We start from the raw sequence: 23,527 nt of genomic DNA on the forward strand, positions 1-23,527 counted from the left end.
ATATTTCAGGGGATTTATAAGCTCAACTGAAGGTCAATTTTGATTATGATTCACATACTAGACAGTAAACATCTCTTAAAGATAAACAAATTATTCAATTTGACAATTGAGACAAAAGAAATATTTAGAAAATATGGACAGTGTTGCAAGGACCTGTAGGACAATATCAGAAGGACTAACACAGGTGTAATTGGAGTGCCAGAATGGTAAGAAAAAATACTGGGGCCAGAAATATCTGAAGAAGCAATAACACAACACTTTGCAAATATGGTGAAAAATATAAATTTACACATTCAGTAAGTTTGATGAAACTTAAAAAGAATAAGCCTGAAGACAACCAAGCCAAGACACAAATGATCAAACTGCCAAAAACCAAAAGTAAAGAAAAACTCAAAACCAGCTAGGAAAAAAAAAAGACATATTACATACAGAGTAACAACAACTCAAATTACCATGGATTCTTAACATAAAACTATGGAGGCCTGAAGAGATAGAGCATCTTCAGTGTTTTTATATATATGGAACTATTATTAAATATGTTTGTGCAATATATAATACATGTTTTATACACTACCCAAGTATCTTTGAATAAACATGTATCTAGAATACATAAAGAGTTCTTACAAATCAACAAGTGGGCAAAAGATCTGAACTACTTCACAAAAGATGATGAACTAATGGCCAAAGGAACACATAATAAGATGATCAATATCAGTTATCATTAGGGAAATGCAAATTAAAACCACACTGAGATACCACCAAACACCCACTGGACTGTCTAAAATTGTAAAGACTAATCATACCAAATTTTGGCAAGGATATGGAGAAAAAGCACTCTCACACACTGCTGATGGAAACATGAAATGGCAAAACCAGTTTGGAAAACTGTTGGCAGTTTCTTAAAAAGTTAAAACACAGCAGCTACCAGATGACTCAACCTATCAACTCCTAGGTATTTACTCAAGAGACACAAAAATAAAAGTCTATATGAAATCTTGTACATGAATTTTCGTAGCAGCTTTATTCATAATAACCCCAAACTGAAAACAAATGTCCATTAAGAGGTGAATGGATAAACAAATAATGGTATATCCATACAAGAGAATACTATTCAGCAATTAAAAAAAAAGCAAAAACTGAAAAAAAAGGAACTAGTGATATTACATGATGAGTCTCAATGCTGAGTGAAAGCCAGGCCAAAAAAGACAATGAATGATTCCATTATATAAAATCTATATAATTCTATTTGTATAAAATTCTAGCAAATGTAAAGAGACCTACGGTGACAGAAAGCAGGTCAGTGGCTGCTGAGAAAAGGGGATGAAGGGAGGAATAAATTGTAAAGATGTTTTGTTTTGCTTTGACTTTAAGTTTAAAAAAATGCTAACACTAAGAATCAGGAATATGCAACACTTCAGTACTCTGATTTTAATTATACAAAGGCCAATTTATGAGACTTATTCATTTGAATAATTATTGTGCATTCATATGCCAGTCTCCAGGCCTTTGTTCCAAAATTACTTTTTGCCTGTTCACACAAAGGAAGCATAAAAGATCTTCTGTTTAAAAGTATTCCTTACATTTACTATAAATGCCAACAGAGTGATTGAATAATATTCTAATTCTCTGTAATATTATTTAGTATTTCTAGGTACTTTGGATGGGTTAGGATGGGTGGGTATATCACCTACTTTTATAAAACTCTAGTTCACTGAGCTGAACCTATATATACATACATGCCGGGTATACATGTTTACATTTAATCACAGTTTACCATATGTCTTATTTTGGGGGTAGGAGAAGGGCAGACAGTTTTAAGTAAATCAATCCTAGTTATTCATGGTCCCAAAGAGCTCAAGAAAAACGAAGGTTAATTCTAGTTTTCTTAAAGGTCTAGATCATTCTATGGCAGGGCTGCTACAGAACAAAGGGTTTTGTACCATTCTGGACTCCATAGATCAGAAGAAGTAGAAAAGAAAAAATCAACTTAACTTAATATGTAAGCCTTTAATTTATTAAAATTAAGGTAAATCTAAGAAATCACTAATGGGCTGAAAGTTTAATGAGCAGTTAAATGATGTGTGCATAATATGCATATGTTGAAGGGATGGGGTATTGGGAAAGAGGAAAATTGTTGAAAATACTTCAGAAATAAACAGAAAATAGATAAAAATAAATTATCTATTAAAGGTAATTAAATAGTTTAAAATTTTTTTGTGTCCTCTCTAGTTTAGAACCATCCAGGGCTGAAATGAATGACTGTAGAATCCTCAAATAACCAAGACATCTGATGTGTGGATTGTCAGATATGCCTGGCTAGAACATTTCCTTCTCCTGTGACCTAGATCTATCTTGGGAAACTTGGTGCCCAGTTCCAACAGCTCCCACTTTCTATCTGCTGTAGACTCCTAAGTTATTCCTCTCCAGTCCCTATAAAAGGCAGGTTTAATGTTTAGAGTAACAGCTCTCAAGATGTGGTATGGGTATCCTGGGAATCCCTGATACTCTTTCAACAGGTCTTAAATGTCACAACTATTTTCATAGTAAGTAGAGGCTATTTGCTCTTTTCCCTGCCATTCTCTCATGAGTGGAGTTTTCATTCTCAGAGTGGAGTTTTCTACAGGCTACATGACACATAATATAACAGATGAAATGGAGAAGTATGAGAATCCAGTTGTCTTCTATTTAGTTAGGCATTAAAGAGATTTGCAACAATGTAAAATAATGTCTCTCATTAATTTTTTGTTTTGGAAAACAGCTATTTTTCATTTAAAAATGTTATTCATGTTAACATGTAAAACATTTTTTGTTATTATGAAATTAATAATAAAAATGTTCAGTGTTAATTTATAATGCAATAAATATCTAGAGCTATAATCCATGTAAACAAAAGCTCTTAAGGCACACAATAATTTCTAAGAGTATAAAAGGGGTTATGAGACCAAAAAGTCTGAAAAGCAGAACTCTGCCTTTAAAGATAAATAAAAAATTCCCAGACTCTCCAGACATTTTGATTCAAGCATGGAAGCCTCAGCAGTACACACTGTTTGAAAAAGCAGGTAGAATGTACATGAAGTAAGAAAAACTGATATAGAAGGTCTAGATCACGGTATAGCAGAGAAGGAAGGGACAAGGGATTTGGGTTATCCTGGATTTCCAAATCCAGAAACAAATAACTGAATTTAACCATATATGCTCCTTTGAGCACCCTCAGGCAGGAGGAATGGAGACACAACAAGTTGTTCCTATGGAAAAACACAATCTCCTTTACCTTGAGGTAAACAAACTGTCCAAAACGAAGGCCGCCTGTTATGGACTGAATTGTGTCCCTGCCAAATTTGTTTGTTGAAGTGTTAACCCCCAATGTGACTGTATTTGGAGACAGGGCCATTAAGGAAATAATTAAGGTTAAATGAGGTCATAAGCGGGGGGACTAATAGGCCTGGTGTTCTTGTAAGAAGAGGAAGACACGTCAGAGCTGGCCCACTCTCGCACACAGGGCAAAGGCCCCAGGAGGACACAGCAAGGCGGCGGCAGTCTGCAAGCAGGAGAGCTCTCATCAGAGACCAACCTGGCGGCACCTAGGTCTTGGACTCATCTCCACAACTGTAAGAAAATAAAATCTTCTGTGACTGAAGCCACCCAGTCTGTGGTATTTTGTTACGGCAGTCCGAGCTAACACACTGCCCATACTCTGTTTCCATATAAGTAGCTCCATAAATATATTAGGAGGAAAAAAAATTGAGATTTGTTAAGGGGGAAGGAGATGTTGAGTAAATGACTTTACAGTTCACACCCCATAATTTATGTTACATGGACACTATGGAGTTGTTTAGATTTTTGTTCTTCTCAAAATGTCATTTAATTTTTATCTTTTGATTAACATCAGGACAGAAACATCCACATTTTTTCTTCCTGGTTACTGTCAGGTATAAAATTCAAGCTTTCATATCTTAGCTCATACTGTAACTAATTCATATCATTAGTTATTCTGTTCTGTTAACTAACAGAGAACCCTGCCTCCCAGTAGCTTTGCCTAACTGATAGCCATGCCATAGCTTCACCAGGTCACTCTTTCTGTAACACCGCATGAATGCTTATCCACAACCAATTATGCCTTCTTACCAATTCTGACATAGTAGGAAATTCCTTTTAAAAAGTTGAATCTAATTGGCCTGGGATTTGTTTCTGTGGCTCTTTAATGAAGGGCAAAGTACCCCAACAGCAGGTCCCCAGAAGGCCCACAGTTGTGCAGCATAGAAATGGATTTAACTGAGCCACTTTGGTTTCAAATGCACAGTAACATTCTGACTGTGCAATCAGCACAGGAGATGAAAGGAGGAAGGCAGAAAACGTTGGGTCATTCTCTAATTTTGATTTTGCAAACGCTTCTGAGTATGAGACTCTCTCCCTCTAGCCATCATCTTCCCTCCCCTAAAACACAGAGACCATGTCTTACTTAGCACTGTCTTCCCCATACAAAGCACACAGCTAGCCCTCAAAATACATTTCAGTGGAAGGGGAAGCTGAATGAATACTGATAAGAATATTCCAAAAAAGTGATTTGAAACTACTCTAATTTTTGTAGAGAAGTTTATAGAAAAGGTAAAAGTAAAAAAAAGCACTGAAATTTACTCTTATTTGGAAAAATTCTCAAGAGTACGAACAAAACACTGTTGTTATTTAAATGTTTGTTCTGGAGTTCTTTGAAGTGATACTAGTCTCAGACAACATTTGTTGGGCATCTAATATGTGTGGGTTACTATGTTAGGTGCCACCTCTAGTAGCAACCAAATACAAGAGAACTGTGTTTCTGTCTGTTGTAACTGATGGTTCCTGGCTAAACAACCATATACACTCTTTACATAAAACTTAAAATGTAGTTTTTTTAAGAACTCATACACCTACACCCAAAAAGCAAATATCCCTATTAAAAAATTGTCAGAGGATATGAACAGACAATTCTCCAAAGAAGAAATTCAGATGTCCAACAGGCACATGAAAAGATGCTCCACATTGCTAATTATCAGGGAAATGCAAATTAAAACCACAATCAGATATCACCTCACGCCAGTTAGGATGGCCAACATACAAAATAATAGGAACAACAAATGCCAGCGAGGATGCGGAGAAAGGGAAACTCTCCTACACTGCTGGTGGGAATGTAAATTAGTTCAACCATTGTGGAAAGCAATATGGTGGTTCCTCAAAGAACTAAAAATAGAAATACCATTTGACCCAGGAATTTCACTCCTAGGAATTTATCCAAAGAAAACAACTTCTCAGATTCAAAAAGACATATGCACCCCTATGTTTATCACAGCACTACTTACAATAGCCAAGAAATGGAAGCAACCTAAGTGTCTATCAGAAGATGAATGAATGGATAAAGAAGATGTGGTACATATACACAATGGAATATTATTCAACCGTAAAAAGGAAACAAATCCTACCATTTGCAACAACATGGATGGAGCTAAAGGGTATTATGCTCAGTGAAATAAGCCAGGCAGAGAAAGACAAGTACCAAATGATTTCACTCATTTGTGGAGCATAAGAACAAAGCAAAAACTGAAGGAACAAAACAGCAGCAGATTCACAGAACCCAAGAATGGACTAACAGTTGCCAAAGGGAAAGGGACTATGGGGGGTGGGAGGCAAGGGAGGGAGAAGGGGAATAAGGGGCATTACGATTAGCACACATAATGTAGCAGGGGGGCATGGGGAAGGCAGTATAGCACAGAGAAGACAAGTAGTGACTGTATAGCATCTTACTACACTGATGGACAGTGAGTGTAATGGGGTATGTGGTGGGGACTTGATAATGAGGGGTAGTAACCACAATGTTGTTCATGTAATTGTATATTAATGATACCAAAAAAAAATATTAGGAGATACTTTTGAAAAATAAAAAAAATTTTAAAATGTAGTTTTAAGTATTTATAAAATGGAGCTCCAAACAGGTGGTACTTTTGCTTTCATAACATACTATTTACGCTTCTTTGAGCATCCTTTGTCAGAAATGTGAATTCCAGTAACTTAATTCTGTGGAAAAACACTATCTTCTTAACCCTGATGTTTCCCAGGAACAATTGTGGCCGAAGGTAAGAAATGCCTCTACTTTGTCCCCATGTAATCCAGCCATATAGCCAACAAACACTTAAAGGATTATTTCTTACATCCTTCACCTTGCTATTTGGTCAAAATCATGACCTTATATATTACAGAAGTTCAAAATATTACTTTGTGGGAAAGAAAAAAACCAACAGATCCAGAGAGTCCTGGCAGGGCAAAGGTAGGGAGGGTATGCCACTATAATTCATAATAGATGCTCAGAGCCAAAAGCTGCTGCTATGTTACACTTATTCAGCAAAAATAAAAATAATAAAATAAGGGTGCCACAGTCACTAGAATAAATACAAATCCATTAGCAAAACTAGCTTCTTATTAAGCTTATGTGAGGAAACATAACGAAACAGGTATGAATTTAAACACACGTGATATTACAGACATGTTTGTTTGCATTCTTGGTGCCTGTGAAATACAGGCCTTGTTACTAGTTAACGAAGTATGCTTATTCTTTATCTTCATGCTAACACTACCCTTTCTGGTCTTAAATTCTATTTCAACCCCACCTGACAGACAAAATATATTTAATATCTGTTTAAAACGGAAACAAGTTCTACTTGCATGCATAATGAGGTATTGCATATTTATATTTGCTTGAAGGAACCAGAAAAACATATCTACATCAAATTAAATTGGATGTGGAAATGAATAGTTCCTCTACTCTTACAAGGTAGAACAGGGACATGATACAAGCATGATTAATTTTTCTTGACTATGATGAAAATGCTGAGATATAAATACTATAATAACAACAGGAAGGACTCCATCTTAAGGCTAAGATTCCATTTTAAATACCAGGGAGTTAGAAGGTAAGGTTCCTAATATATTTTACAGTGATTAGCCAATAACCAACACTACCTTAAGGCAGGGCAAGCAGTCCTAAATGATATATTCAGTGCTTAAGGGTAACCACTCTCTTGGACAGGAACAGGATCAATAAATTCCTTGTGTTAAGTTTATCTTACAGAACATATAGAGGACTGACTATGGATGATGACATAATGTCTCTCACTGGAGACAGACATCACGAGACCACATGTCAAGCCTACGCCCCCACCCGCCACCCTTTGCCCCATTCTTGAAAGCCTTAAGACAGAATCCTAAGCCTCTGAGTGTACCTTCTCTCTGAGGTTACCTGCACTTCCCTTTGACTATGTGCTTTGCCTTAAATAAAGACTTCTTGCTGCTCAACTTACTGTTTTGTCTCTGTGCTCTTCCAGTGGTAAACATCTTTGTTACTTTGCTATTTCATTCAATTTTCTAGACTTAAGTGCAAGTCTTCACTCTCTCTGTCCTTGTTCAGGTAATTAAGAAAGGGTTACTAAGATCTCTGATTTGGGCTTGCAAGTTCCAGATGAGAATGCAGCTGTATGATCATGCTCTTTGGTAACCTGCCTGAAAATCTTCTTTCTTTGCTTTGGGAAGTTCTCAGAACATAATCTCACTCCATCCAGTGCTCTGTGGCTCCCCCAAATCCTGGGATGGTGGGGGCTTAGTTCCTATGCCATGCAGATTCAAGCAGACACTGAGCACCAGGTGACCCTGGCTTCAGAAGTTGGCGAGGGATTTGCCCTATGCTGAGCAGACATTCAATGAGCTTCCCCTTCCTCTGTCTGCTCTTCCATGCTCTCTGCTGCCTGCACAGCTAGTGCCATTTGCTGCTATCTGGCTTTAATGATTCCTTCCTTACCCACGCTTGTCCAACCTGCTCGAGAATTCTTTCTCCAACAGAGTCAAGAACCCTCTCCCATCTAGGTTGAAGTTTCACCTAGTGCTCAGGGAGAGAGACCTCCCCAGACACAGCTGCCCGACAACACTTAGGCAACACTCCACTGAAAATGTTACAAATGCATAATTGTTAATAAATATGAAATGGAAAAAAATCCTCCTATACTGGTCTCAAGCCTTTAGTAAACAAGACACAGGAAATACCATTTGTTCCCAATTTTGCAAATCTTATTATGACTGGAAAATGCACAAATTATCATGTATCTCAGACCTCAACTAATATCAGAAAGTTTTCAGTTTCTGTACACATTTTAGTTTTTTAATTAAAGATATTAAAACATCCTGGTAATATCTTTAAATAAGAATCACAGAGCTAGTGAGTGAAGAGCAATGATTTGTCTAAACTGCTCTTCAACATTATGCTATGTTATGCAGCAATCTTACAAAATAGGTAGGTTCATGGATAGATCTCCAAAATGAAAAAAAATAAAAGATACCATATGTATCTAAAGAAAGCAGTGTGGGATGGGACCTGTGCTTACAGAAGTCTGACAGTTTTCGAAGAAAAAGAGTTGTTGATTGAGACAGTTTAAAATGGTATCCAAGAAGACTGTATTAAATTGTCCACTTTCTGCTTCTTCTCTGGCCCCACTTCTGACTCCCCAGTAGAAGAATGGAGCTAAGAGACATGGAACACTAATTTTGGTTTGCTTAATTTTTTTAGTCTTTGTGATAAAAATAAGAGATGAAGAAAAATTATTAGCATGATATAAAAAAGAATTCAAAATGGAAAATAACCAAAAAAAAAAAATTCAGTAGCTTTGAACCCCAGTATTATCTGTTTTCAATAAGACTGAATTAAGCCCAAAGCACCCATCTTCTAAAAATGTTTTTATACAAAAAACTGTATATATATATATAAGGATTTATTTTCTCTGTTATTTACAAAGGAGTTATATAGATCCAAGAGAAAATATAAAATTTATAATAATATACAAAGATCTAATAATAGTTATTTAGTTGTACTGAACAACCAGCATTCGAAAATTGTGTCAGTTCCACAGAGGAAATATCTAGTTAAAATTCTGGCTAGGGGACAACTAAAAAGCATCAGGTTAACAAGTATAACATCATATTCCATGGACTGAAGAATACAGACAAACAGCACTGAATACTGAGAGCATCTGGTTCCTTTACCTTTATATTTACCATGATAGCAATGATCAGAACTCAGATAAAGATACAACATCTTAATCACTTAAAATATCCTCGTGGAGGGAAAATAAAATTATTTTAGCTCAATGTTCAATTTTTTCCTTTTCTAGGCTAAATTATTTATCCCAGTGTTTATATTTACACCCAACTTGTCCTCCAAATTTATAATCTTTACCTTCTATAGGATTTTTAAAACTCTTCCCTCATAATATAGGTCCCACAGTCTTTGACAATCCTCAGAATACCTCTTAGATTTAGCTATAACAAGTTATTGAAATTGTCAACAATACCGAAATATTTATGGTCATTAATCTCTCAGGCAAATCTCATAGCTATAAATATCTTTGTAGGATCTAAAGCTAAAGAGTATATTTTTAATATTATCAACTATTTGGATATAGTTTCAAAAGAATCCCAACCTGTCATAATTCCTTATTTAAAACGAAAATTGGCATTAGGCATAACAGTGCCTGTGAATAATTTAACAGAGAATGCACATCACTGAATAAGATCTGCAAAGTTATAAGGAGTCTTCATTGTATATAGAATGTTTATGAGTTAGAAAATAGCTCAACTGGTGAATAAACTTACTGAACTTGATCTCAGATGGATATGAACAATGAATTATTTTGCTGATAATTCTCTGAAATACTTTTCCATCTGAAGCATGAGACTGATAAAACACAAGGTAAATGACAGTCTTAAATCTCTATAGCAAAAATTTTGCCATCAATTTACATTTCATAATGTATGTAATTGTCAAATCACTATGTTATACACCTGAAACTAACACATCAACTATATTTCAATTAAAGAAAAAACCACTTCGCCACCAATTACAACTTACTGAGGGTCAGTTTGATTATCATCAACCAATTAAAAAAGTGATGAGTTGGAGTAAGGATTTAAGAATATGGGTAATTGTTGAACCACTGTGTTGTATACTTAAACTAATATAAGATTATATATCAACTATATTTCAATAAAAAAAATAGTGAATACCCAAAAGTATGGAATTGTAACCACATTCTTTCTACCAACTAGTCACTGTCATTTCATTATCTGCCAAGAAAAGCTTCTATGCATGAGTTCCTCAAGTTTTTCTTTCAATAGTGTTTCCTGAATTGGTAATTGATTAAAACAGAACTATGTACCCAACTGCGATGAACAACTGTATGAGAACAAAGTTAACCACACTTTGGTGAATATGTGTGTACTTCTATTTAACTCACCACACTATATTATTTAATCCCCAAGACAGACTAGACCCTCCTTTCTACACTCAATTATTTTACTATGTGCTTCCTCCAACTGGAAAGTTACCAAGCTTCTCAGTAGCCTGTATTGATGCAGATGGAAGTGAAGCTGTTTTAAAGAGAAATGCATTTTTATTCCCACTAACATCCAATACTCTATGCTCAGTCTGAGTTTTCTTAATCCAGTCACCCAATCTAGATACTGAAAGGAAAATGAAAGGCTTAGGTACTGAGCATTTAAAGAGCAGAGAAAGTACTGCTAATAAGTATAAGGGGGAACCAGCCCAAACTCACAGACATGACCTTGGTAGGCTAGGACACACTAGTTCTGCCCACAAGTCCCAACGACCACAGCAGCCTCCCCTACTTAACTATCGACAGCCTTTTAATTATGGGACAAGAAGAAACTAGACAAGTTATTACATTATTCCTGTCTTCAAATCATACTACCAACACCAACTTAAAGATCTTTTAAACATTTAACTCTCCTCAGTCACTCCCACCAATCTCCATTCATTTTTCCTCTAAAGAGAACCTTGGAATGGTGTAATTGCAGTTAAAATGATGGCTATTCTAACAACCGTTTTACATCTTATCAGTTTCAGCTGTGAGAAATATCATGGCCCAAAGCCTCCTTGCCCACAGGAAACTTCCTCTACAACAGCCAGTGACACCTGAGGGAGTTGTCTGGGAAACACTACCACACAGCCCTGGTCATCATTTGCTGTGAGTTCCAGGAAGTAAAAAAACACAACTCACAGAGGTACCAGTTCTCTTATCGCACTTCCCATTCCCCTGCAACCCCAGTTTATGAAGCTGTCCGCATCAGGAAGAAATATCACGAAGACTTCTTTAAAAGCTTTCATCCCAGATTATTGGCTTGACCTCCCCCAATAGCACCAGGAGTCTGGGGAAGCCTTGGGACCATCCAACCCCCAAACCTACAGAAGTCCAGACAATTGGCCTGGGTTTTGTTTTGGTGAATGCATTCCTGAAATACATGGGAGGACTGACCAAGAGGACCTTCATTAAGCAATACACGCTGAAAGGAAAAGAACTTCAAAGGGTCTTCCACAGTTGAACTTGACTCTCCTTTGTTTTTTCAAACTCCCTTGGAAGCCTGAATTTTCTTTATTTGGCAAATGAACTGGTTTCCTCCTAGTTTAAATGCTAAGGTTGGAATTTAAAAAAAAATCAATTGGCTCATTGTTCAACCATAAGCATCAACAGAAAAGTGAAGCAAAATCAGGCAATAAATAAGTTATTTCTACCATAATGGTCCCACAAGGTCAATAGCTCTGTAGTCCTTTGTACTTTTTTTCTTGAAATCTAAAACATTCAGAAGATGAACAGTCCTACCTTACAAGTAACTATGAATTTTCTCACCATGAAAGAAGTACACAGTCCGATAAACTCGTGGCAGATGTTTTCTCTTTCCAGTACCTCCAAATGCCAGTCTTAAATCATTCATCCTCTCACTTATCGAATCCTTTTGTCCAACCAGAACCATTTAACTCTGCCTTCCAACCCTGATTTTATCTTTCAACCTCATACTATGGTGCCCTACTCCCCAAACTAGGCTCATTTCTGAGCCAGTGACTTACAAGGCTCAAGATACAACCACTGTGAAAATCTCTGCCTGTCAGCTTCCTCCTTTACCTTAAATTTCTACATCTCTTTCATCTTTATCACTAATTCTATATAGTCCCAGTTTTCCTAAAGATATCTGGACTCAGAGTCCTACAGGTGCTCCCAGGGCAATGACACATGGATTACAATAATGCACCAGATTACAAGGGAATCCTGGTCTCCTTCCATAGACAAAGGAACTCTCACCATCACATTTACTTCACAGGAACAGCAGGGCAAAGTGCAACCTTCTCCACAAAGGCCACTAGATATAAAAGGAGCTGTATCATTATAAGGGCCCCAAAATTTCCCTTCATTCCCTATCCCGGTTTCCTGTGAATATTCAGAAGACGAGCATATCTAGGGATTCAGATTCAAATTTTAAAAAAAACAGTTGTTCCTCTGGTTGCTCCAATAGTATTACAGAGAGGCCTACTAGTCTTGGCTCAAATTCCAACCACCTCCATCTTATAGTTTTTAAGACATGAGGTAACTAATTGACAGAACATGGCTGCACTGTTCTCACCTCAGCTGAACCATGAGCCTATTCTAGCTCCATTCCACATTTTGCAATAACCTTGGATAAATTCCTCCATAGCTCAATTTCCTAATGCTTTCACAGAGCAGGTTCAAAATATTATTCCTTAACAGGACTATTACACTACATCATTAGAAATGTGAACTTACTGGTGACAAATATTATGTGAACAGGTTATAAAGACAATTCTGTGCATTTATTTCATAATTACAAAGCTGTCTTAAAGTTTTATTGCCTTTCACTTCTTCTATATTTTTATTTTTTATATTAGCAGGAAAACTAAACTAGATTCTTCCATTTCATTTCTCTTGAGGTTATCTGATGACAGGTTTGTGGGTTCCTTGTCAACTGTGCCTGGCGGAAAATCTGCTTGTAAGTGGCCATTCACAAAATGGTGTTTGACTCGAGTGCTGAGGAGGAAATTACCCCTTGCTCATTTTCCATATGATAATTTCCTTATAACCAACCTTTCTGGTTACGTATCTTTCAGGCTGAATTCTCAAGGATTGTCTATAGACAAGTGACAATCATGGGTTTTAATCATTTCTAAAATACGTTGTCAGTTCAACTTGTCTCAAGACACTCTTTTTTGGAAGTTGTTATGTAAAGCAAAGCAATTTTCCACCACAGTTTTCCTTAAAAACTGGTTTCTAGTTACACCCTCAGCCTTAGACTATTATGTGGTGTAAACACTCGATTTCTATATAGCCCTATTTCACTTAACTGAAATAAAAAACAAAACAGCAAAACAGGAGGATAAACATAGAATTTAACTTACATTCTATCACACAAAGAAACTATGATCTTCCATTTTTTAAGGGTTTTCTCTCAGTGGGATAAATTGTGATAGAAAAGAAGAAAAAATATATATACACCCAATGTAATAAGTTCACATTTTTGACAGATGATACTAAAACTTTTTTTTAAGAAGAAATGCATACCTATAGGACAACTGCTATTTGTAAGACAAAAAAGATGAAATCACAATTATATACTGTTTTACAATCCACAAAAATCTAATTTGTTTTCCAGACTTTCCACTGTGGAAGCTGGATGCCAACTGGAAGCCAATCTGAAAACAAAAACAAAAACAAAGACAGAGTCTCTTGTTCAACTATATAGGAGGCTATTGCACTAAAGTGATTCCTAGATGCTTGGTTCATATAAAAAAAATGACAGACTGTGTTTTCAGTTCTGGGATATCAATGCTTTTCCACCCTCTATTTACTTCAGACTATACCACAAACTAGAAAGCACAAAGAATATATATATAATAACAAGAAAATATGAAGCCTTCCTCCACCAATATGCTTTTAAGTCCTGAATTTGCTTGCCCATTAAACCCAAAAGCGCCTTCTGATGAATACTTCTAGCATCCTCAAAATGAAGTCACAGATTTCTAGGCCCAGATTCCAAGAGTTGTGCCCTAGCATTTACATTCCTTTACATGAATTTAAGTTATTCTGAAATATCCTAATCGCTGCATGCAAATGCGATAGTCATCAAATAATAACTTGCCCTAACCTAGAACATCCATCAAAAGACCTGGACAGTTGCCATCAATTTTTTTTTTTTACTTTTGGTAATACATGAATTACTACTTTCTAATATTTTCACCTCTACCTAACAGGACATAATAATTACTGACTAACCAATCCTGAGTACTGGTCCAGCACATTCCTCTCTCCCCATAAAAAGTCACCAAAAATCCAAAGCCAAACTGGATATCCACTCTTCAGCATTAAGAGTCAGCAGTGTCTCCCAAGAACAAGATCAAAATATCTCCGGAACCAACTGGGAATTCCTGACACTAAGGTCTCTCCTTAGATGACCTTTCTGGAGATACGCATATTAAATGGGTTACAGTAGTATTTTTACCTGACAAGTTAACATAGGATGTTCATCAAATAAACCCATTATCAGCAGACAAGAGAGCAGGGTCCAAGAAAAATGAGCTATACCAGCAGCAAATTTTGACAGAAAACAAGGAGCCCTACTGGAATAGATGAATACTTAAAGTTATGAAATAGAAACTAAATGTGCCTGCTTTGCAAATTTATAGGTCAGAGGGTGAAACCACTGACAAGATTTTTAACTGAAAGGTATGTGGTCCAGAATAGCTGAAACTTTTTTGTAAGGCTTTCACACCTCTCTCCATATGCAGGAATATATGAGAAAGGGTTTCAGTGGTGAAGACTCTATTAAAGAGGATGAATGTGTAACAAAAGCCAATATCAAGCTTGATAAATCCTGCAATCACAAATGCTATGCATAAAGAAATATTCTATACCAGAACATCAAGACCTAAATAAAGAAGAAATAGATGTACATACCCTTTGTACCTAAAAGGATTAAGTACAGAGTCAAACATACTTTCCGCTATACAATGAGGTGTTTAAAGACACTAAAAAATTCTACAGCTATTCTTCAAAATTTCTGAAATAACCAGTTCATCTCAAATTGCTAGGAGCTAATTTCTTGTTGACCTTAGATGCTGTTTCTATTCTCCTTGTTAAAGGACACTAGATAAACCTCCGAGGAGTGATTAACACATTCACTAAAATGATGCACTGCCAAACTGTCTCCAGCACACTCTGAAAAATCTGGAAGACAGATAGGGAAAGTATTAGAAATCAAATTTTATACATGAAAGTTGAAGCACTGCTTCTTTTTTGTTCTCCTCTCTAGAACTTCTCCATTGCTCTCCTAAATGTGACAGTTTGCAAATATTCACATCTACAGGAACATATTTTAAGAGAAGAGAAAGGCCCCAAATTTAAGACTTGAGAATATATTTTAGATCTGTAGACACAGGCTCTCCAAATCAGTTAGCAATAATTCCCACTTAATGGGTGACTCAGCCTTGTTCTCTCCTTTTTTTTTAAATTTAGTGAAATCTCACATTTAAAATCCTACAAACATTGGAGCGCCAATCATTCTAACTAAAACAAAGAAAAAGCCTTATTATATTCATTTGAAAGGATTTAATGATTTGTATTAAACATTTTTTATACCAAAGTACTAGACAGTCCTGTAAGACTTCTTTCAGCTCAAATCTTCCTTATTCTCTTAGTAACTTTATCAGACTATTCTTAGAACCTTAGTAATTACAAATAGACCTTAACTAGAAAAAAAATTGAGAATTAAAGTTGTCATCATTAAGCCTAATTAAACAGTACAGACAGGCAAATGTGAATAGAAGCAAGCATTCTGAATTAGGGACAGGGAAAATATATGAGTAGTTTGTAGTCCCATGAATGAAACAAAGCACAAAACATAATCTGTTTGGGGTTTGGGATATACTGGATAATATCTCTATCTCTTGGGTGGCAACTGACCCACCTAAACGGAGGTACAACTTTGGCTTCTATTAATGCGACAAACTGTCTACTTTAAGTAACCTCCGTCCCCTGCAAGAAAACACGTCAATTAGAGAGTGAATCGTCTAATTTGAGTGTGAATTCTCCATTACTAGCAGTTTTCCTACTTTCTATCCCAAAAGAGAATCCATACACTCCACGCCACAAAATGGTAGGTTATCTCACCCTTATACGGTGACTCTGGCACTTCTGGTCCAAACAAAAGCTACCGGAACTAGGATGGGATTGATTCTGTTTGCAGGGCATGCTGCAGGTTCCTGCTTTGACTCTCGCCTCAAGTCACCGTGACGGATTACTGATATTTAATGAGACTTCGACTGAAAAACTGATATTATCAGGAGCTGGGTAAAAGAAGCTTGAACGCCCTGCGGAGTGCCTCAGCAACAGTCAGGAGGGTGGCAATGCGGGCAGGCACCTCCTTGGCACTGAGCGCCGGTGAGCCCAAGCCTTTCCGCAAGTTCCCTTCCTTGCACTAAATTAACCTGCCAAGCCCCCCATCCCCACCCCGCCCGATTAGGAAAAGTCACGCGGAACTCGCTGAAGGACAGGGGGACAGCTCCCGGCGCACTACTCAACTTGCGCTAGGCAGTGGCCGAGGCTTATAACCCTCCCCGCCCGAGAGCCGTAGCTGACATCGCCTCCTCCGGGGGCAAACCCGGGGTGCCAACTTTCCCGCTGCCCCCTCCTCAGAGCACAGCAGTCCAAACTTTGCCGTTCGCCACCTGGCCGCGCAGCGGAGCTTCGGGTCCGGATGTGCCCGATGCCCCTTATCCAGGACAGGCGGTGGCACTGACCTTCGCGCCAGCTCCCGACCCCGCGCCGCCAGCGGCCACCCCCAGTCCCTTCCCACCGCCCCCAAACCCCAGTGGGAAACCCGTCGTGGGGACGACTGCAGCCCCGCGCATGACGACTGCCCACGGCCTTCTGGGCCTCAGAAAGCCACGGCGTCCCTGGCCCACCCACTCACCATTGGTGAAGGGATCCATTTTCCCCCCGCCGCGGCTCTTGCAGCCGGAGAACCCAGGCTTCCTACTCCAGGAGCTGAGCGGCCCTGCCGACTGAGCATGCCCAGCGCGGCCGCCGCGGGCGGGGGGAGGTGCCGCGAGAGGTGCCACTCCGCCGCTCGGACGTTCCATCGCTCCAGGTTTTCACTACAGCCACAGAAACAGCCAGGGGAGGTGGAAGGAAGAGCACCGCCCCGCCCGACTCCCGGGAGAGGAGGGGAGGCGTGGGTCAAGTCCCGGGGCTGGTACGTGGGCGGGGCCTCGAGAAGGCCCGCCCCCACAGAGACCAACCCCTCTGGGTCTGGCTGTGCAGGGAAAGGCGTTCAGTCGTTCAGCAAACGAAGGGCTTAATGCGTTCCGGGCCCTCCGGGTTCTAGAGCCCAGAAGCGGTCACTGGCCTGGAAAAGCACTGTTGTCCCGTGGAGCGAACATTCCAAAGACAGAAATAAACACAGAAGGCACAGGAGACAGAAAGAAATGCTGAGCATTAAAATCAGGGTAATGTGATAGTGACTAGCTAAGTTGGATAGCTTGGCGAGCTGAGGCCTCACTAGGCGAGGCCACTAAAGCCGAGATCTGAAGGCAGAGCAGGAGCCTGCGGGCGACGTACTGCGAAGCTTCTTTTTCCCTGGGGAGGCTGGCTCTGAGGGAGCCGGCGCGGAGGGCCATCTCAGCAGGGCTGCTGCCCAGAGCAGAGTGATCCCGAGAGGTCGGGGGCCAGGAGGCAGGCGGGAAGGCGGGGACTCCCGCAGGGCCGAGGCGCTCAGAGTCCAGCCTTCGGGCCAGCAGCTTGGGGCGCGGCCTCTACGTGCAGGACCATCACAAAACCCGGCGCCGGATTCTCTGGGAGCCGCGCGCGCCGCAGGATGTGGGGAGAAGGCCTGCTGGAGCCTATTCTTAAATCAACACCTGCGGTTGCCAGGGGTGCAGTCGTTGGGGCCTAGGCCCGAGAGGCGGAAACGCCCTTAAGTCGCCCCGGATCCCCAGCACTGGCGCCTTTCTCTTTATCCCCAAGCCATCGTTGTTTCCAGTCAGGTCTGGGCATACCCGGCGAACCTACGGGATGCAACAACCTGGGGCCCCCTTATGCTCCGAGGAGGCTCGTTGGGGGCCCCTTCATACCTATCGCTGTGCGCATCGCTGCCACGCTTGCGGAGGCCTCGGCCCTTCCATCACGCTACTACCTAATCTTCCCCATCCTCCCCTCTTGCAGCCCTGGCTCTTTGAGTTACTTGGCTCTGGCTGTGTCTCACTGCGCTTGCCAACTGTCACACGCTCCCCAGAGACTGTCAGCAGCAAGGCGTCAGGGTCAAACAAGTCGGTGGCGAGCACAAACAGCCTGGGGCAAACGGACGGAGGACTGGGGTGTCCTCTGACCCGCATGGGAATTAGAAATTAGGTTTCAAAGAAATAAAATAGAAGTGCAATAGTGTATTTTTAAATGTCAGTTGTATTAAATTACCCATTTCCCACTCATGCTTTAAAACTTCCAATGGATACCAATCACAGAATAAAAGCAAAACTCCTCATTTAATTCCTGGACCTCATCTACACGTGCTTGTATTGCTTTGGCCACAGAGGACTTCTTGCCTTTTCCTGAAAGTCTCCAACCAGCATTGTTAACCATTCGTCTTGCACGCTTCTCGCTCAAGAACTAATCCTTCTGCCTGGTACTTTGCTAGGTTCTTCTTGTCATTTAGGTCTCAGCTCATGTGTCACCCTTCTCTGACCACACAATCAAAAATAGCCACAAAGTTTTTTGGTCTGTAAAGACTGGGCCCAGCTTTATTTTCTTCACATCACTCACTACTCTAAAACAATGTTTTTGTTTATTGTTTCATCATTATCAATCTCCCTCTCAAGAATGCAAGTGCCATGAAGGGCAGGGTCATTGCCTCGTAAAGGCCTGTATCCTAATGCTTAGATAAGTATGCAATAAATAACTTTTGAATGAAAATGGGAATGGATGCAATGGAATTTAGAGTTCAAGTTCACTTGCAATGTTGAAAACCCTTCCAGAGAACAACTGTTTACTGAATGCTGTGTTTCTGATCAGTACAGAGAAGGTGTCTGTCATATGATGCCTCAGAGCAGCTCTCTCCCCACTATTAAAGATAATCAGAGCCCTTAAGCTACCCTCCACCCGCTCAAGGGCACTTTTGAACCAAAAATAGGAAGTGAACCACAGGAGCTGGCGCCATCAGTGTTCAGGTATTATATAGTATATGTATGGTATATTTTGTTCAAAGGAACCCCACATTTCATGGCTTAGATAAGAGGCTCTTTCCTATATTTTAGGTCATGTTCCTTTGAGTTATTTTTGCAGCCAAAGCACTTAGTATCAGAGATATTTAAAACTCCACAGCTTGTTAAATCCCTCCACCTTACCTCATCTGTAAGTTAGTCTATCATGCTTCTAAGTGTGAAACACATTATCTGTGTTTTGTGCCAGAACTTCTTTATCCCCTTTTTGCCAACCTCTTGACTCCCATGCCTCCTATTCCTACACACAGACACAAAGACTTAAGGAACATTTAAACACTTAAAGTTTTGTATTGGAGGTGAAAATAATAAAATCAAAATGTTTCAGATTCCACCAGTTCTTAAAAGAAATAATAATAATTCATTTTGTTATGTTTTATTCTGGGTTTTTATGCTTGTTTTCCTTATTTTTTTTTTTTGGATGTGATACCATTTCACATTTGACTTTATAAAACCTTTTTGAGGGAACACCATTTCACAAATTCACTACCTAAACTGATTATGTTTTAGCCTCCTCCTATCCTCCTACACAGAACTTCCTGTTTCATTTAAGGGTATAATGCTTTAAATTATTTTGAAGTTACTATCTATTATCAGAGGAGATATTATGACATTATCCACCATACTCGTGTACTATTTTCATATCCTTGCTACTATTTAACATTTGAAAAATAACAATTTGGAGGGCTATTTATAACCTACAATAAATAGCATGAAAGGAAAAATATGAGCTCTCCAAATAACAAACAGCATTTATTTGTTTATTAAAACAACTTGCTAGTTGACAGGAACTTTTTTTTTCACCAAAATAAAAACTTGGCTTGCCATATAGATCAGTGAATCCAAGTTTCAATTGAACAGATGAGGGAACTGAAGTCAAGAGAGGACAGACTCCCTGGATTAAAGATGGCAGTGTGAGAGGAGAGACAGAGGCTTCCTCCTAAAACTGGATACAATTTGAAAATTTAATTGGAGCAACTAACCCTGAGAGAGCAACAGGAAAGTGGACGGCATCAGACTGCACACACCTGGAGAAAAGAGCAGAATTCACCGAATGAACGGGGTAATGTACCAGAGCTGTGGCTCCGCGGGACCCGTGCCCCTCCCCCACCCCAGCTCACCGGCGGGAGGAAGACAAACGGAGCAGGGAGGGAGTGGAAGGCTTGGGACTGCTGAATACCTAGCTCTGGAGATCTGCTCTGGGAGCACAAACCTACATTTCATGGTGCTTTCATGAGACTCGCATGACTACCGGGTTGGAAAGTTAATACGGGCAGAGTTCCTGGGGAGACTGGGATTCCGGCCACTTGTGGAAAGCAGGGATCCATATCTGGCTGCTCTGGGACAAAAACATACCTTTGTGACCGGCCCGCTGACTCAGGCAGTGGAGAAAGGCACAGCAGCCAGGAGGCGGGGAAGAGCCCTTTCCTACCCCCAGGCACCAGTACCGCTCCCCTGCAACCCCTGACATTGCTTCAGGGGCTAAGCAGCTCCAGAATAGAGCTTCTGGGCACTAGAGGGCGCCATATACAAACATGAAAAGCCAAAGGAACCTTGTCCAGAGTAAAATTATTAGTACAACTCCCGAGAAAGATTTAATTGATATGGACCTCGTGACTCTTCATGAAAGGGAGTTCAAAATAAAAATCATCAACATTCTAATGGAGGTACAGAAAGACATCTAAGAACTCAGGAATGAATTCAGGTCGGAGATCCAATAGTTGAAGAGCACGATGGAGGGTATTAAAAGCAGGTTGGATATGGTGGAGGAGACAATAAATGAAATAGAAACTAGAGAAGAGGAATAAAAAGAAGCTGAGGCACAGAGAGAAAAAAGGATCTCTAAAAATGAAAGAATATTGAGAGAACTGTGTGACCAATTCAAGCAGAACAATATTCGCATTATAGGAATACAGAAGAAGAAGGGATTAAAAGTGTCTTTGAGGAGGTAGTTGCTGAAAACTTCCCCAGTCTGGGGAAGGAGATAGTCTCTTAGGCCAAGGAGATCCACAGATCTCCCAACACAAGGGACCCAAGGAAGACAACACCAAGACACATAGTAATTAAAATGGGAAAGATCAAGGATAAGGACCGACTGTTAAAAGCAGCCAGAGGCAGAAATAAGATCACATACAAAGGAAAGCCCATCAGGCTAACATCAGACTTCTCAGCAGAAACCTTACAGGCCAGAAGGGAATGGCATGATGTATTTAATGCCATGAAGCAGAAGGGCCTGGAACCAAGATTACTTTATCCAACAAGATTATCATTTAAATTTGAAGGAGGGATTAAACAATTTCCAGATAAGCAAACGCTGAGAGACTTTACCTCCCACAAACCATCTCTGCACTCTATTTTGGAGGGACTGCTATAGATGGAAGTGTTCCTAGGGTTGGATAGCTGTCACCAGAGGTAGTAAAACCATGGTAGGGAGGGTGGAGCAGCTGATTGAGAGGCAAATGAAAAATTAAATTGACTATCCCCAAATTCAATCAATGAATAGACAAAAAGTACAGAATTTGATACCTAATATATAAAGAATGAAGGAGGAAGAAAAAGGAGGAGAAATAGAAAAGAACCTTTAGATTGTGTTTGTAACAGCATACTAAGTGAGTTAAGTTAGACTCTTAGATAGTAAGGAAAGTAACTTGGAACCTTTGGTAACCACGAATCTAAAGCCTGAAATGGCAATAAGTACATACCTATCGATAATCGCCCTAAAAGTAAATGGACTGAATGCACCAATCAAAAGACATAGAGTCACTGAATGGATAAAATAACAAGACCCATCTATATGCTGCTTACAAGAGATGCACCTCAAACCAAAGTCAAGGGATGGAAAAAGATATTTCATGCAAACAATAGGGAGGAAAAAGCAGATGTTGCAGTACTAGTATCAGACAAAATAGACTTCAAAATAAAGAAAGTAACAAGAGATCAAGAAGGACATCACATAATGATAAAGGACTCAGTCCAACAAGAGGATATAACCATTATAAATATATATGCACCCAACACAGAAGCACCAGCATATGTGAAACAAATACTAACAGAACTAAAGGAGTAAACAGAATGCAATGCACTCATTTTAGGAGACTTCAACACATCATTCACTCCAAAGGACAGATCCACCAGACAGAAAATAAGTAAGGACACAGAGGCACTGAACAACACACTAGAACAGATGGACCTAATAGACATCTATAGAACTCTATACCCAAAAGCAACAGGATACACATTCTTCTCAAGTGCACATGGAACATTCTATAGGATAGACCACATACTAGGCCACAAAAAGAGCCTCAGTAAATTCCAAAAGATTAAAATTCTACCAACCAACTTTTCAGACCACAAAGGTATAAAACTAGAAATAAATAGTACAAAGAAAGCAAAAAGGCTCACAAACACATGAAGGATTAACAACACGCTTCTAAATAGTCAATGGATCAATGACCAAATCAAAATGGAGATCCAGCAATATATGGAAATAAATGACAACAACAACACAAAGCCCCAACTTCTGTGGGACGCAGCAAAAGCAGTCTTAAAAGGAAAGTATATAGCAATCCAGGCATATTTAAAGAAGGAAGAACAAACCCAAATGAACAATTCAATGTCACAATTATCAAAACTGGAAAAAGAAGAACAAATGAGGCCTAAGGTCTGCAGAAGGAGCAGAAGGAGGGACATAAAAAAGATCAGAGAAGAAATAAATAAAACTGAGAAGAATAAAACAATAGAAAAAAATCAGTGAAACCAAGAGCTGGTTCTTCGAGAAAATAAACAAAATAGATAAGCCTCTAGCTGGACTTATTAAGAGAAAAAGAGAATCAACACACATCAACAGAATCAGAAACGAGAAAGGAAACATCACGACGGACCCCACAGAAATACAAAGAATTATTAGAGACTACTATGAAAACCTATATGCTAACAAGCTGGAAAACCTAGAAGAAATGGACAACTTCCTAGAAAAATACAACCTTCCAAGACTGACCAAGGAAGAAACACAAAATATAAACAAACCAATTACCAGAGAAGAAATTGAAGCGGTAATCAAAAAACCACCCAAGAACAAAATCCCCGGGCCAGATGGATTTACCTTGGAATTTTATCAGACATACAGAGGAGACATAATACCCATTCTCCTTAAAGTTTTCCAAAAAACAGAAGAGGAGGGAATACTCCCAAACTCATTCTATGAAGTCAACATCTCCCTAATACCAAAACCAGGCAAAGACCCCACCAAAAAAGAAAATTACAGACCAATATCCCTGATGAACGTAGATGCAAAAATACTCAATAAAATATTAGCAAACCAAATTCAAAAATATATCAAAAGGATCATACACCATGACCAAGTGGGATTCATCCCAGGGATGCAAG

The 23,527-nt window shown here is 39.3% G+C and overlaps 1 protein-coding gene across 3 annotated transcripts in view; it reads right to left on the reverse strand.

The window, feature by feature from the left end:
- LNPEP (leucyl and cystinyl aminopeptidase) overlaps positions 1–17,537 on the reverse strand; it is a 79,332-nt gene extending 61,795 nt beyond the window's left edge. For 2 of the 3 annotated variants that reach the window (XR_008994113.1, XM_036925759.2), the window contains exon 1: positions 16,843–17,537. Coding sequence is in view for 1 of the 3 variants with exons in the window: in XM_036925759.2 (XP_036781654.2) it covers positions 16,843–17,011 (169 nt within the window). In the remaining 2 variants the exon portion in view is untranslated. The remainder of the gene's footprint in view (positions 1–16,842) is intronic. The other variant, XM_057493114.1, reaches the window with a different exon arrangement.
- Between the last annotated feature and the right edge of the window lie 5,990 nt (positions 17,538–23,527).

Source organism: Manis pentadactyla, chromosome 2 (genome assembly GCF_030020395.1).
Source record: "Manis pentadactyla isolate mManPen7 chromosome 2, mManPen7.hap1, whole genome shotgun sequence".
Taxonomy (NCBI): domain Eukaryota; kingdom Metazoa; phylum Chordata; class Mammalia; order Pholidota; family Manidae; genus Manis; species Manis pentadactyla.